The sequence below is a fragment of the Aquarana catesbeiana genome, linkage group LG09 (genome assembly GCF_042186555.1).
Source record: "Aquarana catesbeiana isolate 2022-GZ linkage group LG09, ASM4218655v1, whole genome shotgun sequence".
Lineage (NCBI taxonomy): Eukaryota > Metazoa > Chordata > Amphibia > Anura > Ranidae > Aquarana > Aquarana catesbeiana.
The window spans coordinates 244,085,361-244,101,820 of record NC_133332.1 but is presented as its reverse complement, the minus strand read 5'-3'; the positions used below and the strand labels follow the sequence as shown (position 1 = coordinate 244,101,820).

At 43.6% G+C, this 16,460-nt stretch overlaps 1 protein-coding gene across 3 annotated transcripts in view; it reads left to right on the top strand.

The window, feature by feature from the left end:
* Window positions 1–5,307, top strand: part of ODF2 (outer dense fiber of sperm tails 2) — a 95,691-nt gene extending 90,384 nt beyond the window's left edge. For all 3 annotated transcript variants that reach the window (XM_073600075.1, XM_073600072.1, XM_073600074.1), the window contains one exon: window positions 1,693–5,307. In XM_073600075.1, the coding sequence (XP_073456176.1) occupies window positions 1,693–1,866 (174 nt within the window). In that variant the 3' untranslated portion in view covers window positions 1,867–5,307. The remainder of the gene's footprint in view (window positions 1–1,692) is intronic.
* The last annotated feature ends 11,153 nt before the right edge of the window (window positions 5,308–16,460 follow it).

Below are 16,460 nucleotides of genomic sequence, written 5' to 3'. Positions count from 1 at the left end.
AGCAACATGTTACATCCTAACTATGGGTGTAACATGTTACTGAAAGTGAAGTTAGCCTTGAAACCACTAAATACATTTCAGGTACATCAAAGCAAAATACATTAAGTCTTAAGGTCCGTACACACGATACGAAAATCGGATGGAAAAATTCGAGCGACAAGCTGCCAGACGATTTTCGAATCGTTAGTACAGTGCTTAAGACAGGCGATTTTGCTTTTTCGGCAGACAAAAGCTGGATGTGCGGACTATAACATTTTTGTTGGATGTGAACTCAACGTCCGATTTTCGTTTCATTAGTACGGTTTTCATACGAAAAAAATCGTAAGAGCAAGACTGCGCATGCTCAGAAATGAATGAATACATACAAAAACTATTCAACACATTACGTCACTTCTGATGTATTCTGTCGTACGAAAATTTTCGTATTGTTAGTAACCTCTTCACTTTCCACATCAGATTAGCATGCCACAAAAAACAGACGTTTGGTCGTCCGAAAATCTAAGCGTATGTACGAGGCTTTAGACCCCATACACACTATTAGATTTTCTGCAGGTTTTTGTATTCAGATTTACAAATACCATATAATATGAGGTCAAACCATAATGCCCCGTACACACGGTCGGACATTGATCGGACATTCCAACAACAAAATCCTAAGATTTTTTCCTACGGATGTTGGCTCAAACTTGTCTTGCATACACACGGTCACACAAAGTTGTCGGAAAATCCGATCATTCTGAACGCGGTGACATAAAACACGTACGTCTGGACTATAAACGGGGCAGTAGCCAATAGCTTTCATCTCTTAATTCATTCTGAGCATGCATGGCACTTTGTGCGTCGGATTTGTGTACACACGATCGGAAATTCCGACAACGGATTTTGTTGTCGGAAAGTTTTATAGCCTGCTCTCAAACTTTGTGTGTCGGAAAATCCGATGGAAAATGTGTGATGGGGCCCACACACGGTCAGAATTTCCGACAACAAGGTCCTATCACACATTTTCCGTCGGAAAATCCGGCCGTGTGTACAGGGCATAAGAGTTTCAATTTGTATGCAATCAGGCAGGCCCTTCCACTACATGGTTTTGGTAAATCTAAAGACAAAAATCTGCTTATAATCGAATAGTGTGTATGGGGTCTTAAAGTTGGTTTTCTCTAGAACATGAGCAGAAATTCCTGCCCCCCTGCCAGTATGCTGTGGTTTTAGAGCTCACACTCCCTGCTGATTGGGGGGCTCAAGCTTTGTCTGAGCAGGAGGGGTGATGGACCTTTGCAGAGAGAACACTGCTTCCACACAGAGAGCATGGCTCCTGCTCTGCTGTATACTGTCAAGGGACAGAATGTTCTTAGTTTGAAACCCTTTTGTTTCAATAGTTTGCTCTAAGATGTATTTTGTCAATTTAAACTGAAAGTTCAGTTGTGCTTTAAAAATAAATGATGTGGATCAGCCTTTGCTAGCCCTAACCCAGGCCTCTCATGCCTCTCTTTTTATCTTGCTCCTTACATGACACAGTGGATTCAGCACTGACAGGTGACTTGGCATGTAGTTTCAGTTTACAAAGTGGAGTATTTGGTTTTGACTTCCTGATGTCTTTGCTTTCTGTATAGAAAATGACTGTCTGCTTACAATGTTCATTTACACCAGACTAGATTTTAACCTTTATTTTTTGGGGGGGCTACCATTTTTTAGGCAGAGCGCCGTTTCCAGAGTCGCCTTCAAGATCTAAAGGACAGGCTGGAGCAGTCGGAAAGTACCAATCGCAGTATGCAAAACTATGTCCAGTTCCTTAAATCCTCCTACACCAATGTTTTCGGTGATGCTGCTATGTCCAGTTCTCCGATCCGTCCTCGCACTCCACTCTGAGTAAGAGTACTGAGCGCCTGTCATGGAGGAGAGGTGTCCTCTACCAGCACAAAGGTCATCATAGACTTGAGTCTTCCATTGGTCAAAGCAATCATGGGCCATACAGGCCCCAAATATCTTTACTGTGAGCAACTCCATGTGAGTGTCAAGGGCAAGGTCAAAGGGGTGCTTTTTATCCTACTTTTTACAAAAATAAACTATTGATTAAAAATTATTATAAAATTGACTCCACAAAATATGTGGACCAGTGTGTACCAAGAAGATGCTGCGGGCAGTATCCAAGCACAGACTTCTCCACATTAGCAGGTTTAGCTCTATTATTGGATACAAATCTCTATGGTCATGTTACACAGTAAATGAAGTTATAGGACTGTTTAATCCCACAAATTAGGCTAACCATTGATATGAGATGAATTGTCACATGATCTGGCCAATAAAGGCTGTCTGCTCAGTGCAGAAGTATACATGATGGGTCTGAGTGGTACATGTACCATGTTTAGGGTACAGAATCTTCGGGTGGCAGTCTGATCATCGGATCACCATCTCACATCTATGGCTAGCTATAGGCCCCATTGAAAAAGCTCATTGTAGTTTTGCAACAGCTAGAGGTCCGCTAATTGCATATCCTTGACCTACATGGTTTACCAGAATCAACATATCATGTTTATATTTAATGGTTTTAAAGCTGAACTACAGGCAGATATAAAAAATAGGATGCAGTTAAAGGATAAATTTACCTTTATAGAAAAAACAATAAATGCACATATTTTTGCCAAAAACAAAAAGCGCATTTATATTATTTTTTCATGCAGGAGCATGGAAAGCATTGCACCCACGATCAGTACAGGCTTCCTAACATAGGGGACATGTCAGAATACTACAAAAGTGCTCATCAGCGCCCCCCCGCAGGGCATTGAAACTACAAGTCCTTCTGCCGTGGTGGAAGATGGTGCTTGTTGTTTATTCATTGACAGAAATCTGCAAACGAATGACGTGGCTGTGTGGGCGGAGCCCTACACAACCATGCTGTTTTTAAAAAGCAGGTGCAAAGAGAAGAACTCCCGCCCTCTGTTAGATGGGGGGGGGGTCAGAGGAAGAGGGGGCAGGAGATGAAACATGTTCCATAGGTGAACTTAGCCTTTAAAGTATTCACTGAATAAAATAAGTAAATAGATTTAAATGTAAAGTACCTGCATTTGTCTTCCTGTCAGCCTCATGTAAGCCCTGGTACATTGTCACCCAAGATGCAGCACTAAAAGCCAGTCTCTGCTTCTCTGAGCATGTTGAGAGGAGCAGAGAACAGAGTGATGATTCCTCCAGTATACCTCTGTCTTCTCATTGTCCATTTGGTAGGCTGGAGGGATGTTCTTGACAAAGTTCTGCTGCAGCAGAGGTCACAAGGGTGCCTGGATCACAAAACCTTAAGTCCTTTGGCATTTAAAAAAAAAATATGTATTTCAACTGTGTATATAGCTGCTTGCCTGGCGTTCAGCATTAAAATATATTTAAAGCCAAAAGCTTTTTTTGTTTTTTTTTGTTTGCCTAGTGTAGGGAAGTGTTTGAACCCTTGTATGTTTACTTTTTCCCCATCTGTATCCCCTTGCTGTGATTTCTCTTCACTCTCTGTCATGGAGATCTAGAATACAGTGAGAGGAAATCTCTACAAATTCACTTCATAGACAGATGTATCCAGAAGATTTTTTTTTTTTTTTTTTTTTTTTAACATTTTGGATTTCCCGTCACTTTTTGTCTTAGTGATGATGGTCACCGTTACATATACAAAATTTACAGAGGTTCTAACACTTCCCCACTCTATCCATAACTAAAAAAAACTTCTGGCTATACATACACTTTGAGATTTAAATCTTCTATGTTGTGAATCGTTTTTATTGCTCAAATGGTTATTTATATGTATGCATAAATGAATGTCATTTTGAAATGTCTTTGTTCTAATTATTATTATTATTATTATCTGTTCAGCTCTGCAAAGGGCAAAAGCTAATCGGTGCTGCATGGAGTGCACTAAATCATGTCTGTACACCCAACACTGGAATGCTTTATAGGAAAAGTCAGTTGAGGGGGTGAAATGGGAGCACCAAAAATCAATAGTGCGGCTGTCAGATCTTAAACTGTTAGGACCAGTACCTGCAAATGTTCAGATTTACAAAAGCAGAACAGGGACTGGAGGTGAATTACAGCAGTCCTCTCACCATATTTTCCTCAAGCATGTTTAGATTAGATCTGCTACTAAAGGAGACCCTCACCCGCACACCTGTCAAATTGGGACCAGCCGATGTGCGCATGCAACCAATATGTGCCAAGAGACATTAATGGGACTGCCTGCACACAGAGGCACAAACATCTGTGCATACCCGGGCTGAAAAAGACAGCCCTTCACCTATAGATAGGTACACCCACGTGAAATGAGGCCTAAATGCTGGCAGCTAAAGTTGCACGTACAAACCAGCAGATTTAAATGGACTCCTGTTTACATCCAAGTCAGTTTATGTCCACAAAAAAACACAAAAAACAGTAAGGGTTTGCATCCTTTTCTATTTTTGTGTTCATAAATGGATGTAAACTGAACTGAAGACAGGTGTACAAACTGATTAAGAATGATATAACCTGAACCAGTATTCTTCCGTTTTTCTTAGTAAAAAATGTGACTTGGAACACTTGTGTGAGACCCTTATGCGGAGTACATAGGGCTAAGGCCCCTTTCACACTTGTGCGACCTGAAAGTCGCACGATTTTTCCATGATTTTTGCTGCAAATTTGATACAACTTGACGCAATGCCTGTGTAATCTTGAAGTCTATGGACCTCAAGTCGCATCCAAGTGCAGGGACTACTTTGAAGTTGCACAGATATAAACGGTACTCATTGGAAATCGTGGGGTACAACTTGTCACACAAGTGTTAAAGGGGCCTAAATGAAAAAAAACAAACCCATCACTGTACTGACACAAGCAATTTTAGTGTGGCAATCTCCCCCATTGCGCTATTGTGTTCTGACAGGGGGACTGCCCTGCCCCAGTCAGAAGACACTGTCTGCCAGCGCTGATTGGATGCTGGTTTTTCAGCATGACCGTTTGACAGGAGCCGGTCATAAGACCAACTTCTGTAGAAGAGACAGCTGTACTCAGAGGCTGAAAGTCAGCTGGTTCCTGCTGGACCGACTGTTTTTGGGCTTACCTAGCCTTAGTGTGTTCCCCCAGGTTTGGGATCTACCAGGCAAGGCTAAAAAATGGGAAGTTACTGTGCTAGCACATACTGAACAATAAATTAAACAGATTAAAATAAAGCTGCATCTCTACTATGAGATACACACAGAGAATACAAATAAAAAGCAAAGAGAGCTGTGCTAACCTTAATGAATCATATTAATAAATGTGCATAAACGTATATTGTGAGTTAATAGTCCATATAGATAATCAAATCCATCAACCAAAATTGTAGAGATAAGTGTCCCTTTAAAATGTTCATCGTGACAATTAAGTGACTGTTGTCACACCACGACAAAAAAAAAAAAAAAAGTGCACCTCCACCACATAGAAGACACGCTTACCAGATGGCAAGCTTAGAAAAGGCCTTTATCCTGAGGGGAAATATGATGTCCGCTCATGGATGGATCACACTCCGTGTGGGATGAAGCCAAGCAGACGTAGCAATGCAGTGACGTCAGCACCTTGAGAGGAGGGACATGCTGAGGTCACCGCGTTGCTACGATCCCAGGACAGGTGGTCTATGCTAGCCAGCCGGCTTTTTATCTTTGCTTTTATTTCTGCTTCTTGCTGGAAGTACATTACCATTTTTACTATTAAAGGTGTAGTTGGTTTTACATTGGTATAGCAAGTTCTTTCTTTTTGAGTATCCTGGCCTATTTGTCCATTGATTGCAGCGTTGACTCCTTGGTCCCTGTGAGAGTATAAGGTTGTCAGCTTGGCTTCATCCCGCACGGAGTGTGATCCGTCCATAAGCTGACATCAGATTTCCCCTCAGGATAATGGCCTTGGCTGGGCAATAGCCACAAGCTTGTCCTCTAGTAAGCGTGTCTTCTATGTGGTGGAGGTGCATTTTTTTTTTTTTTTTCTTGTGGTGTGACAACATTCACTTAATTGTCACAATAAACATTTAAAGGGACACTTATTTCTACAATTTTGGTCAATGGATTCGATGATCTATATGGACTATTAACTCGCAATATATGTTTATGCACATTTATAATTATAATTCATTAAGGTTAGCGCAGCTCTTTGCCTTCTCTAAGGCTAAAGGTTTGTCCACAAATAAAGACAGAAACCATTACAGATGATGGAAAGCTACAGGCTCCCTGGTGCTGGTATAAGCTATGAAGAAAACTTACCTCTATTTCATTTAGACATTTCCTATTTATGCACACAAGCAGCAGCCACCATTTTAAACTGGATTTTAAGTCCTGCAAAGTGTGTAAACTAAGACCCCTTTCACACTAAAGTGCCGGTTGTTTTTTTTTTTTGCGGTGCTTTAGCACCCCTTTTCAAGCGCTAGCGGGATGGTTTTTTTTTTTTTTTTTAAAGGTCACATGACCTTAAAAAAGGAAAAAAAAGACGTTTGTGGCGCTTTTAAGGCTCTTTGGAGATGCTGCCCATTCATTTCAAAGAGCCCCCAAAGGTGCTGCTTGCAGGACTTTTTCTAACGTCCCGCAAGCGCACTGCCCGGGTGTGAAAGCACTCATTGCAATTAATGGGAGGTGGTTTTCAGAGGCTATTTCTAGCGCTAAAACACCTGAAAACTGCCTCAGTGTGAAAGGGGTCTAATAATACCTCCCAAGAGTAGGCACCATGAGCAGCCATGTTTATGTTCATGGTAAATACACTGGATCCCAGGCTCAAGTTTTATATAGTGTCTAAGTATGTACTAAACCCCTCCTATCTGAAGCCAGAGCAGTATACAGCCTGGGATCCAGGTTCTCTCTAGGCATACAGGATTTAGGTTTAACCACAAACTGCCTGCACTTTACCAGTAGTTTTCATTTAAAAAATTCATTGGACCACACAGCATTATGGTTGCATACAAAGGTGCTAAAGCTTTCCAATATACTATTAGGTCCTCAATTTTGGGTGAGCCTTCAAATCTGGCTGCCTTTACCGCTGTCTGGGGTATGTGTACATTACAAAATGAAACATCCAGATGCACTCCATTAAAGCTTTGGATAAATAGTGTTTCTGTTGTGTGTTTTTGTACAGTCTTTTCACCGTTTTATAACAAATAAGTCAATCTATATATTAATCCATTTTTTGTATAAAAAAATAAATAAATAAAACAAATTATACTGGAATAAAAGTTTGTATATATCTTTTGGCTGGATAATGTGAATACCATCTTGTATGTTTCTGGGGTAAATATTAGAAGGAGCCATATTCATTATTTACTGAAAGCTACACACTGGCTAAAAATGGATCCTGAAATAAAGGCATTGGCTTTAAATTATTATCATTTTACTTTTACTACTTGCCCCTGAGGAGATAGAAATGCAGCTCACCTTTTGACCATGCTTACCCTTTATTCAGGTAGCAGTGTCTATCCAAATGATCTAAAATCTGTAGGCCTCGGTTCACACTGGAACCAGCTGCGGATTGCACAGAAATGCATTCTTTAGGGACGAATCAGGGACAAGTCTTTGCCTGAATTCAGCCCTGAAACGGAGCCAAAGATGCTCCGCAGCCGCCCCAGAGATATGTGAACCGGCTCTATAGAGAGACGGTCACATTCTCCTGCTATGTGAATTGGATGTGGGGAACCTGCATCCAATTCACATAGGTGTGAACCCAGCCTTATAAAATGCTTAGCTCACCCACTCCTCACTGAAGTAATTTTGCTGGACTGAGAGAGTAGAGACTAAAGCTGGCCACAGACAGTTTTGTTTTGGTTCAACCAGTGGGCTCTGAACAAAAAAAAAAAACACCTAAATTTTCCACTGGAAGCTGGGGACAATTTAACTTGGGCTACAGAACTTGACAAGCAGCATCACCTGTCAAATTCCCCCTCAGATCAATGGGGCCGCACCTCAACCACGACCCAAACTCTTGGCTTGTAATTTCAGCATGGTCCCACAATGTAAAATTCCCCTACAGCAATTAGAAAAAACAACAGGTCAGGTGCCATTATACTGCCCACTGAAAAGCAATTTACCACAGATCGCTTTCCAGATGGCAGTAAATGTTACCACCTGAAAGAGCCCTAACATCTCTTCATCCACACAAACATTGTGGATGGAGGAACTGACTTCTATTGTGTAGGGACAGCTACGCACCGACTGAACTTTGGCCGCTTCATGCTGAACCAGATGAATTTTGATCAGCATATGGCCGGCTTAAGAGTTCTTCTGATTTGCACTCTGTATTTGCAAATGCGAGCCTAGAACATCGCAAACTAAGTTAATTGTAAATATAACCTAGCAAATTCACATTACAGTGCCTCAATAAAGTATTAGAACCCGTTGAAATTTTCCACAACCAAGAAACAAAATGGATTGGAGAAGAGACGTTAGAGGCACCAGCAAAGTCCCTTCTCCAATCCACTTTGTTTCTTGTATTGGGATGTGGCACCTGTCCAACACTTGGACAGTTAGGCTTTTGATTAATATTTTGTACATGTTACAACCAAAAACGTAAATGTATTTTATGTTATAGACCAACACAAAGTGGCACATAATTGTGAAGTGGAAGGAAAATGATAAATGGTTTTCCAAATCGTTTACAAATAAATATGTGAAAAGTGTGGCGTGCATTTGTATTCAGCCCCCTTTACTCTGATACCCCTAACTAAAATCTAGTGGAACCAATTGACTTCAGATGTCACCTAATTAGTAAATAGAGTCCACCTGTGTGTCATTTAATCTCAGTATAAATACAGCTGTTCTGTGAAGCCCTCAGGAGGTTTGTTAGAGAACCTTAGTGAACAAACAGCATCATAAAGGCCATGGAACACACAAGACAGGTCAGGGATAAAGTTGTGGAGAAGTTTAAAGCAGGGTTAGATTATAAAACAATATCCCAAGCTTTGAACATCTCATGGAGCACTGTTCAATCCATCATCAGAAAATGGAAAGAGTATGGCACAACTGCAAACCTACCAAGACATGGCCGTCCACCTAAACTGACAGGCTGGGCAAGGAGAGCATTCATCAGAGAAGAGCCAAGAGGTCCATGGTAACTCTGGAGGAGCTGCAGAGATCCACAACTCAGGGGGAAGAATCTGTCCACAGGACAACTATTAGTCCTGTACTCCACAAATCTGGCCTTTATGGAAGAGTGGCAAGAAGAAAGCCATAAGAAGTCTCATTTGCAGTTTGTGAGAAGCCATGTGGGGGACACAGCAAACATGTGGAAGGTGCTTTGGTCAGATGAGACCAAAATTGAACTTTTTGACCTGAAAGCAAAATGTGTGGAGGAAAACTAACACTGCACATCACCCTGAACACACCATCTCCACCGTGAAACATGGTTCCATGTTTCAAGGCACTGTATATGTAAATCTGAAAGAAGAAAAAAAATAGATAAAAGTTTTGGTACTCACCATAAAATCCTTTTTTTTGGAGTCTAGGCGATGGCTGTTCTCTTATCCCAGAGCAATGTCCTATTCTGACACTGTTCTCATGTGACTCTCTGGGACAGACCATGTGGCCTGTCTGACAAAAGCAGATTTCTGTGCCACTATGTCTAAATTCTTTGGGAAAAGTCTTGGCACTTCTAGAACCTTTGATTTCCAGAGGCCAGAAATGTTACATATCCTCTTTTGTGTTTGTTCCTGTTCAGAAATCAGAAGCAGATCCTCCTTTACTTGGGGATATTATGGAGGAATGCATTGAGGACATGGGTGTTGTTTCTGAGGATTTTCCTTCCCTTGAAGTTCATGGAGTACAAGCTATGTCTTTACACCAAATGCTTTCCTTGTAGTTTCACAACAGCTGGAGGGCCGCCAGTTTGAGACCCCTTGTCTAAAGTCTATAGAAGGGAAACACCATGACAAATCTCATTCAGGTTCATCATAATTTACCAGCCAAGTAGAAAGTCACCTCGGTTTTTGCATTATAAACTCCAACATAATGTTCTCAAAAAGTAATTACATACAGAATATTGTAATCTGAAAAAAAGAATTAAAACAGGACACATCCTTCCCCCGGGAGGACAGGACACCACCACCGCTCGCCATCTTCTGCCGCTTCCTCTCAAGCACCTCCAGCTTCCAGGCCGGCATCTTACCCGGCTCCAGCCTGGACCAGCTCTTCGTACCGCCATGCTCGCTGCGGGGACAATCTCTGAACTTCGCCGCCCGCAGCTACCGAATGACTGACTGGAGTACCGAGCCCGCAGCCAGTCCTGTCACATCCAACCCCGCCTCGCCGAGCTACGTCACCGCCAACAATACGCCCCCAATTCCATGCGCACATACCTCCGCCCCTCACCTGCTTCAGTCACGCCCCCCCAGCTAGTCACCTCAAAGCCCATTCCACCTCGCTGGAATCAGGAGCGCGAGCCGCCCTTCAGCTAATTCTGTCACGCCCCTGCCGGTTCTATCGTACCGAGCGAGCCAACATAACTCCTGTGCTGTCACCTGGAGCCCCGCCCCCTAATAGTCACCCACAGGACCAATGCTGAGCTCATGTCATGTCAGATTATACACTTTTTTTTGCTAGAAAATTACTTAGGACCTCCAAATATTATATTATATATATATATATATATATATATATATATATATATATATATATATATATATATATATATTTTTTTTTTTTTTTTTTAAAGCACAGACCCTAGAGCAGTGATGGCGAACATTGGCACCTCAGATGTTTTGAAACTACATTTCCTATGATGCTCAACTATTCTGCAGTGTGCAAGAGCATCATGGGAAATGTAGTTCCAAAACATCTGGGGTGCCAAGGTTCGCCGTCACTGCCCTAGAGAATAAATGGGAGGGGGGGTTGCAATTTTTTATGTCACACGGTATTTGCGCAGCCAGTTTTCAAATGGAATTTTTAAATACACTTTTTAAAATTTTAATGCAAAAAACAAACAAACTACATAACCCAATTATTTTTGTAAAATACAGAAGATGATGTCGCGCCAAGTAAATAGATACCAAACATGTCACGCTTTAAAATTTGCGCACGTCCACGACAAATGCCTACTATCCATAGGCGACGCTTTAAAAGCCTTTACAGGTTACCACTTTATATCTACAGAAGAGTTCTGGTGCTAGAATTACTGCCCATGATCTGATGTTTGCGGCGATATCTCACATGTGTAGGATGATCGCTGTTTTCGTGCGTGCGGGACAGACGCACATGTGTTTGCCTTTGTGCGCTAGCACAGGAAAGATGGGGGCACTTCAAATTTTATTTTTTAATTATTCATTTATTTATTTATTTTGACACTGTTGCTTTTATTGTTTTTATTTTTAGCACTTTTATTGCTGTCACAAGGAATTTGTGCCTTCTTTGCACTTAAAAGCATTCAAAACGCCAAGATCTGCGTTTTTGAATACTTTTGATTTTCCAAAAATGGCGCCATTGACAGTTAGATAAACCGGAAGTGATGTCATGTCATTGCTTCTGGGTTACCATAGCGGAGAACCGATCAAAGCCGATTCTGGTTTTGTATTGGTCTCCAGCCAGCCTGCGGACGTGGTATCTGTATTCGATACGTGGTATCTCGGATCTCCCGGTGGGACAGGTGAGCCAGAGAGAACCGCGGAAGGCAGGGGGGGCGGCCCCTCCAACTACTTGTAATAGTGGCTAGTTAGCCACGCCGATTGCTATTACAAGAGAGCCGAGCGTCGGCTCTAAAAAATGTAGCGGTGTGATGGCATAGTCCCGGTGTAGCAGTAAATACAGTATCCCATGAAATTCTGTATCACTTGCCTCTACTGCGCATGTGCCGGTTTCAGACAAAAGAAACCGAGCGCAGAGCTACTGCCGACGAACACAGCTGAGTTATATTAACTCCTCACGCGCTGATGGATCGGCTGCATCATGAAGACACAGCGAGACACCTCGGCTACATCTGATTGACAGTGGGGGACACGACGGGAGGTCACAGGCTTGGGGGGGGCAGTCTGGATGTCACAGGGGGGGCACTCTGCATGTCACATGGGGGGCAGTCTGGATGTCACAGGGGGGGCACTCTGCATGTCACATGGGGGGGCAGTCTGGATGTCATAGGGGGGCCACAGACTGGATGTCACAGGGGGGGCCAGTCTGGATGTCACAGGGGGGGCCGCATGTCACAGGGGGGGCACACGATGGTTGCCACAGGCTGGCTGGATGTTGCAGGCTAGCACAGGCTGCACTGGCTGGATGTCACCAGGGGGCACACAATGGTTGGCACAAGCTGGCTGCATGTCACAGGGGCCACAGGCTACACTGGCTGGGGTGTCACGGGGGCCACAGGCTGCATGGCACAGGAGGCACACGATGGTTGCCACAGGCTGGCTGGATATCACAGGGGGCCACAGGCGGGCACAGGCTGCACTGGCTGGATGTCACAGGGGGGCCACAAACTGCATGGCACGGGGACACATGGCTGGATGTCACAGGGAGGCACAGGCAGCCTGCATTATTAGAGGGGGATCCCTATTTTCACGGCCTGCATTATTAGGGGGGGGTATACCTATTTTCACAGCCTGCATTATTAGAGGGGGGTATACCTATTTTCACAGCCTGCATTATTAAAGGGGGGATACCTATTTTCACGGCCTGCATTATTAGAGTGGGGTACCTATTTTCACGGCCTGCATTATTAGAGGGGGGATACCTATTTTCACGGCCTGCATTATTAGAGGGGGGGATACCTATTTTCATGATCTGCATTATTAGAGGGGGGATACCTATTTTCACGGCCTGCATTATTAGAGTGGGGTACCTATTTTCACGGCCTGCATTATTAGAGGGGGGATACCTATTTTCACGGCCTGCATTATTAGAGTGGGGTACCTATTTTCACGGCCTGCATTATTAGAGGGGGGGATACCTATTTTCACGGCCTGCATTATTAGAGTGGGGTACCTATTTTCACGGCCTGCATTATTAGAAGGGGGATACCTATTTTCACGGCCTGCATTATTAGAAGGGGGATACCTATTTTCACGGCCTGCATTATTAGAGGGGGGACACCTATTTTTATGGCCTGCATTATTAGAAGAGGGTATACACAATTTCACAGTCTGCATTATTATTATTGTGGGAGGACACAATTTTAACCCACCAACTGCCATAGAGGTCGAAAATCAAGCCGCTAGCAAGCAGTTATCATTGTCTTTATTTTGGGGGTGACGTGTATTAGTGGCGGTGGCTCAGTCTGGTGTTTCAGTTGGACGGGGGTCAGTTTGAGGTGTCAGTATTTTGTTATGTGGGTTGTCAGTCTGGGGGGTGGTGATCTATCCATGTGTGTAGCCAGCGGTGGGGAGGGTATTTCTAATTATTTTTTGGTTTGGAGTAAGTGGTTTTCCTCACTCCTCAGTGTACTTATAATATTTAAATTAAACACAGGCTGCATGGCACAGGCAACACAGTCTTGATGGCACAGGGGGCACATGATGGATGTCACAGGGGGGCACAGACAACACAGGCTGCATGGCAAAGGGGGCACACAATGGATGTCACGGGGGGGCACAGACAACACAGGCTCCATGGCACAGGGGGCACACGATGGATGTCACAGACACAGGCTCCATGGCACAGGGGGCACACGATGGATGTCACAGGGGGGCACAGACACAGGCTGCATGGCACAGGGGGCACACAATGGATGTCGCAGGGGGGGCACAGACAACACAGGCTGCATGTCACAGGGGGCACACAATGAATGTCACGGGGGGGGGGGGGGGGGAGACAACACAGGCTGCATGGCACATAGGGCCACAGGCTGCACACAATGTTTGGCACAGGCTGCATGGCACAGGGGGCACAGGCTGGATCGGAGGGGACAGAATTTCATGGCCTGTAATATTATAACAGGGGTACAGAATTTCATGGCCTGTAATATTATAAGAGGGATGCTGAATTTCATGGCCTTTAATATTATAAGAGGGGTACAGAATTTCATGGCCTGTAATATTATAAGAGGAATGCTGAATTTCACGGCCTGTAATATTATAAGAGGGATGCTGAAATTCACGGCCTGTAATATTATAAGAGGGGTACAGAGTTTCATAGCCTATAATATAAGAAGGGATGCTAAATTTCATGGCCTGTAATAATATAAGAGAGGTACAGAATTTCACGGCCTGTAATATTATAAGAGGGGTACAGAATTTCATGGCCTGTAATATTATAAGAGGAATGCTGAATTTCATGGCCTGTAATATTATAAGAGGGGATACAGAATTTCATGGCCTGTAATATTATAAGAGGAATGCTGAATTTCACGGCCTGTAATATTATAAGAGGGATGCTGAATTTCACGGCCTGTAATATTATAAGAGGGGATACAGAATTTCATGGCCTGCATTAGTACTATTGTGGAAGGACACAAATTTAACCCCCCCAACTGCCATAGAGGGGAAAAAAAGGAAACCAGTAGCATTGTCATTAGTTGGGGGTGATGTGTATTAGTCAGGGCAGAGGCTCACTCTGGTGTTTCAGTTGGACAGGGGTCAGTCTGAGGTGTCAGTTGTTTGTTATGGGGGGTGTCAGTCTGGGGGGTAGTGATCTATCCGTCTGTGTAGCCAGCGGTCGGGGTGATTCCTAATTTTTAGTGGTTTGAAGTAAGTAGGTTTCCTCACTCCTCAGCGTACTTATTATATTTTAATTAAAATATTTTTTACAAACTTTGTGGCCAGGTTTACACTATTGTGAATTGGATGAGGGTTTCCCCGCATCCAATGCACATAGCAGGAGATTGTGACTGGATCTCTATGGAGTCGGTTCACACATCTCTGCAGCGGCTCCTGTCCGTGTCCTGTGCGTCTTTTGATCAGTTTCAGGTCCACATTCAGCAAAAAATTTCGAGCTGAAATCGGACCTGAAATGGTGAATGGAGACGCACTGGACTGCTGCTGTGAGCTGCTGCATTCTCCATGTGAACCCAACCAGTGCTAAATGGAAATTTAAATCCCTGGCCCACCCATTTTTTAGTTAACCAAAGTTAAAGAGGTATGTTACAATGTATTTCTAAATTTGTCAGTTTCTGACTCTTCGATTTTTAAAATTTTTTTATTTTTCAGCTTCCCCCATCTGTTTTGGCTGTCGCCATGCAGATCTGCAATTTTCTCATCCACCCGTGATTGGCCGTGTACTTTTGGATTGGAAATGTATATACCAGTTCTTTATGCAGCTCACCTTTTACATTTTTCCAATCTTGTATCGTCTGTCAGCAGAAATGGCTTTCCAATCAAGATGACCTGGCCCACCCTTCCTTTCCTCATTCTAACTATTCTTTGTTAGGGATATTGATGCCCACTTTTTTTTGGTAAACATTGTGATTAAATACTTAAATGAACTATTGTTTAGCTTGAGTCTTGCTGTCTGAGCTTTGGTGTCAGGTGTTTATTCACTTTTATTCTTGTTTTCATGCCACATTTTTTGAATAAAATTCATTGTTTTTAAAAGTTTAAAAATGATACGCTTTTAACATCAATAAAATGGTCAGTGCTTATTTTTGCTCATACTCTTGTCTTGTTGCTTATTTCTGTTTTTGACCTCCGGAAGGTTTTACCCCCTTTATGACCATAGTATTGTTTGCTATCCAGCACTGTGTTAATTTCACATTGGGGCGCTGGGGGGAGTTGGCGGTAAAGCGCCACTATTTTTAGCAGCGCTTTACCGACGTTTTTGCGGCGCTATTCGGCCACTAGCAGGGCACTTTTAACCCCTGCTAGCGGCCAAAAAAGCGCTTTGCTGGCGGCACTGCCCATTGATTTTAATGGGTAGTGGCGCTGTTGGAGCGGTGTATATACCGCTCATACAGTGCCTCAAAGATGCGGCTAGCTGGACTTTTTTTACCGTCCTGCCAGCGCACCACTCATGTGTGAAAGAAGAGGCTCTTTCAAGGTGCAAGTGCCTCAGTGTGAAAGTAGCCTTAGGCTGGGTTCAGACTGCACACCGGAGTGGCTCACAGCAGGGATCCGGTAAGTGCCCGTTCACCGTTTCAGGTCCGAATTTCAGCCCGAATTTTGGGCTGAAACAGAACAAAAGACGCACATAGAGAGCCGGGCACAATCTCCTGACATGCAAATTGGATGCGGAGAATTGGCAATTACTTGGTCAGGCAATACTTTACCCAAATGTCCGGGGTCCCAAATTTGGCACAGAAATAGCGGAGGTCTACCTCTGGGGGCCTTTAGTATCCCTGTACCAAGTTTGGTGCCCCTAGCCCTTCTGGGTTTTTGGTCAGCTTGGTGCAGTATGGGAAGCTTTAGAGTGGGCACAACTTGGGCCCTGAACATGTCCAGGGGTCCAAATTTGGCCCAGCGTTAGGGGAGGTCCTCCTTTACCGCCACTAACATTTTGGGGTCTGAATTTTTCTGGTCAACTTTTTCAGGGGCCACTTGGGAGTGTGTGGCCCTCGGGCAGTATCACGGCACAGGGAGTGCTGAGTACTCCAGGAATCTC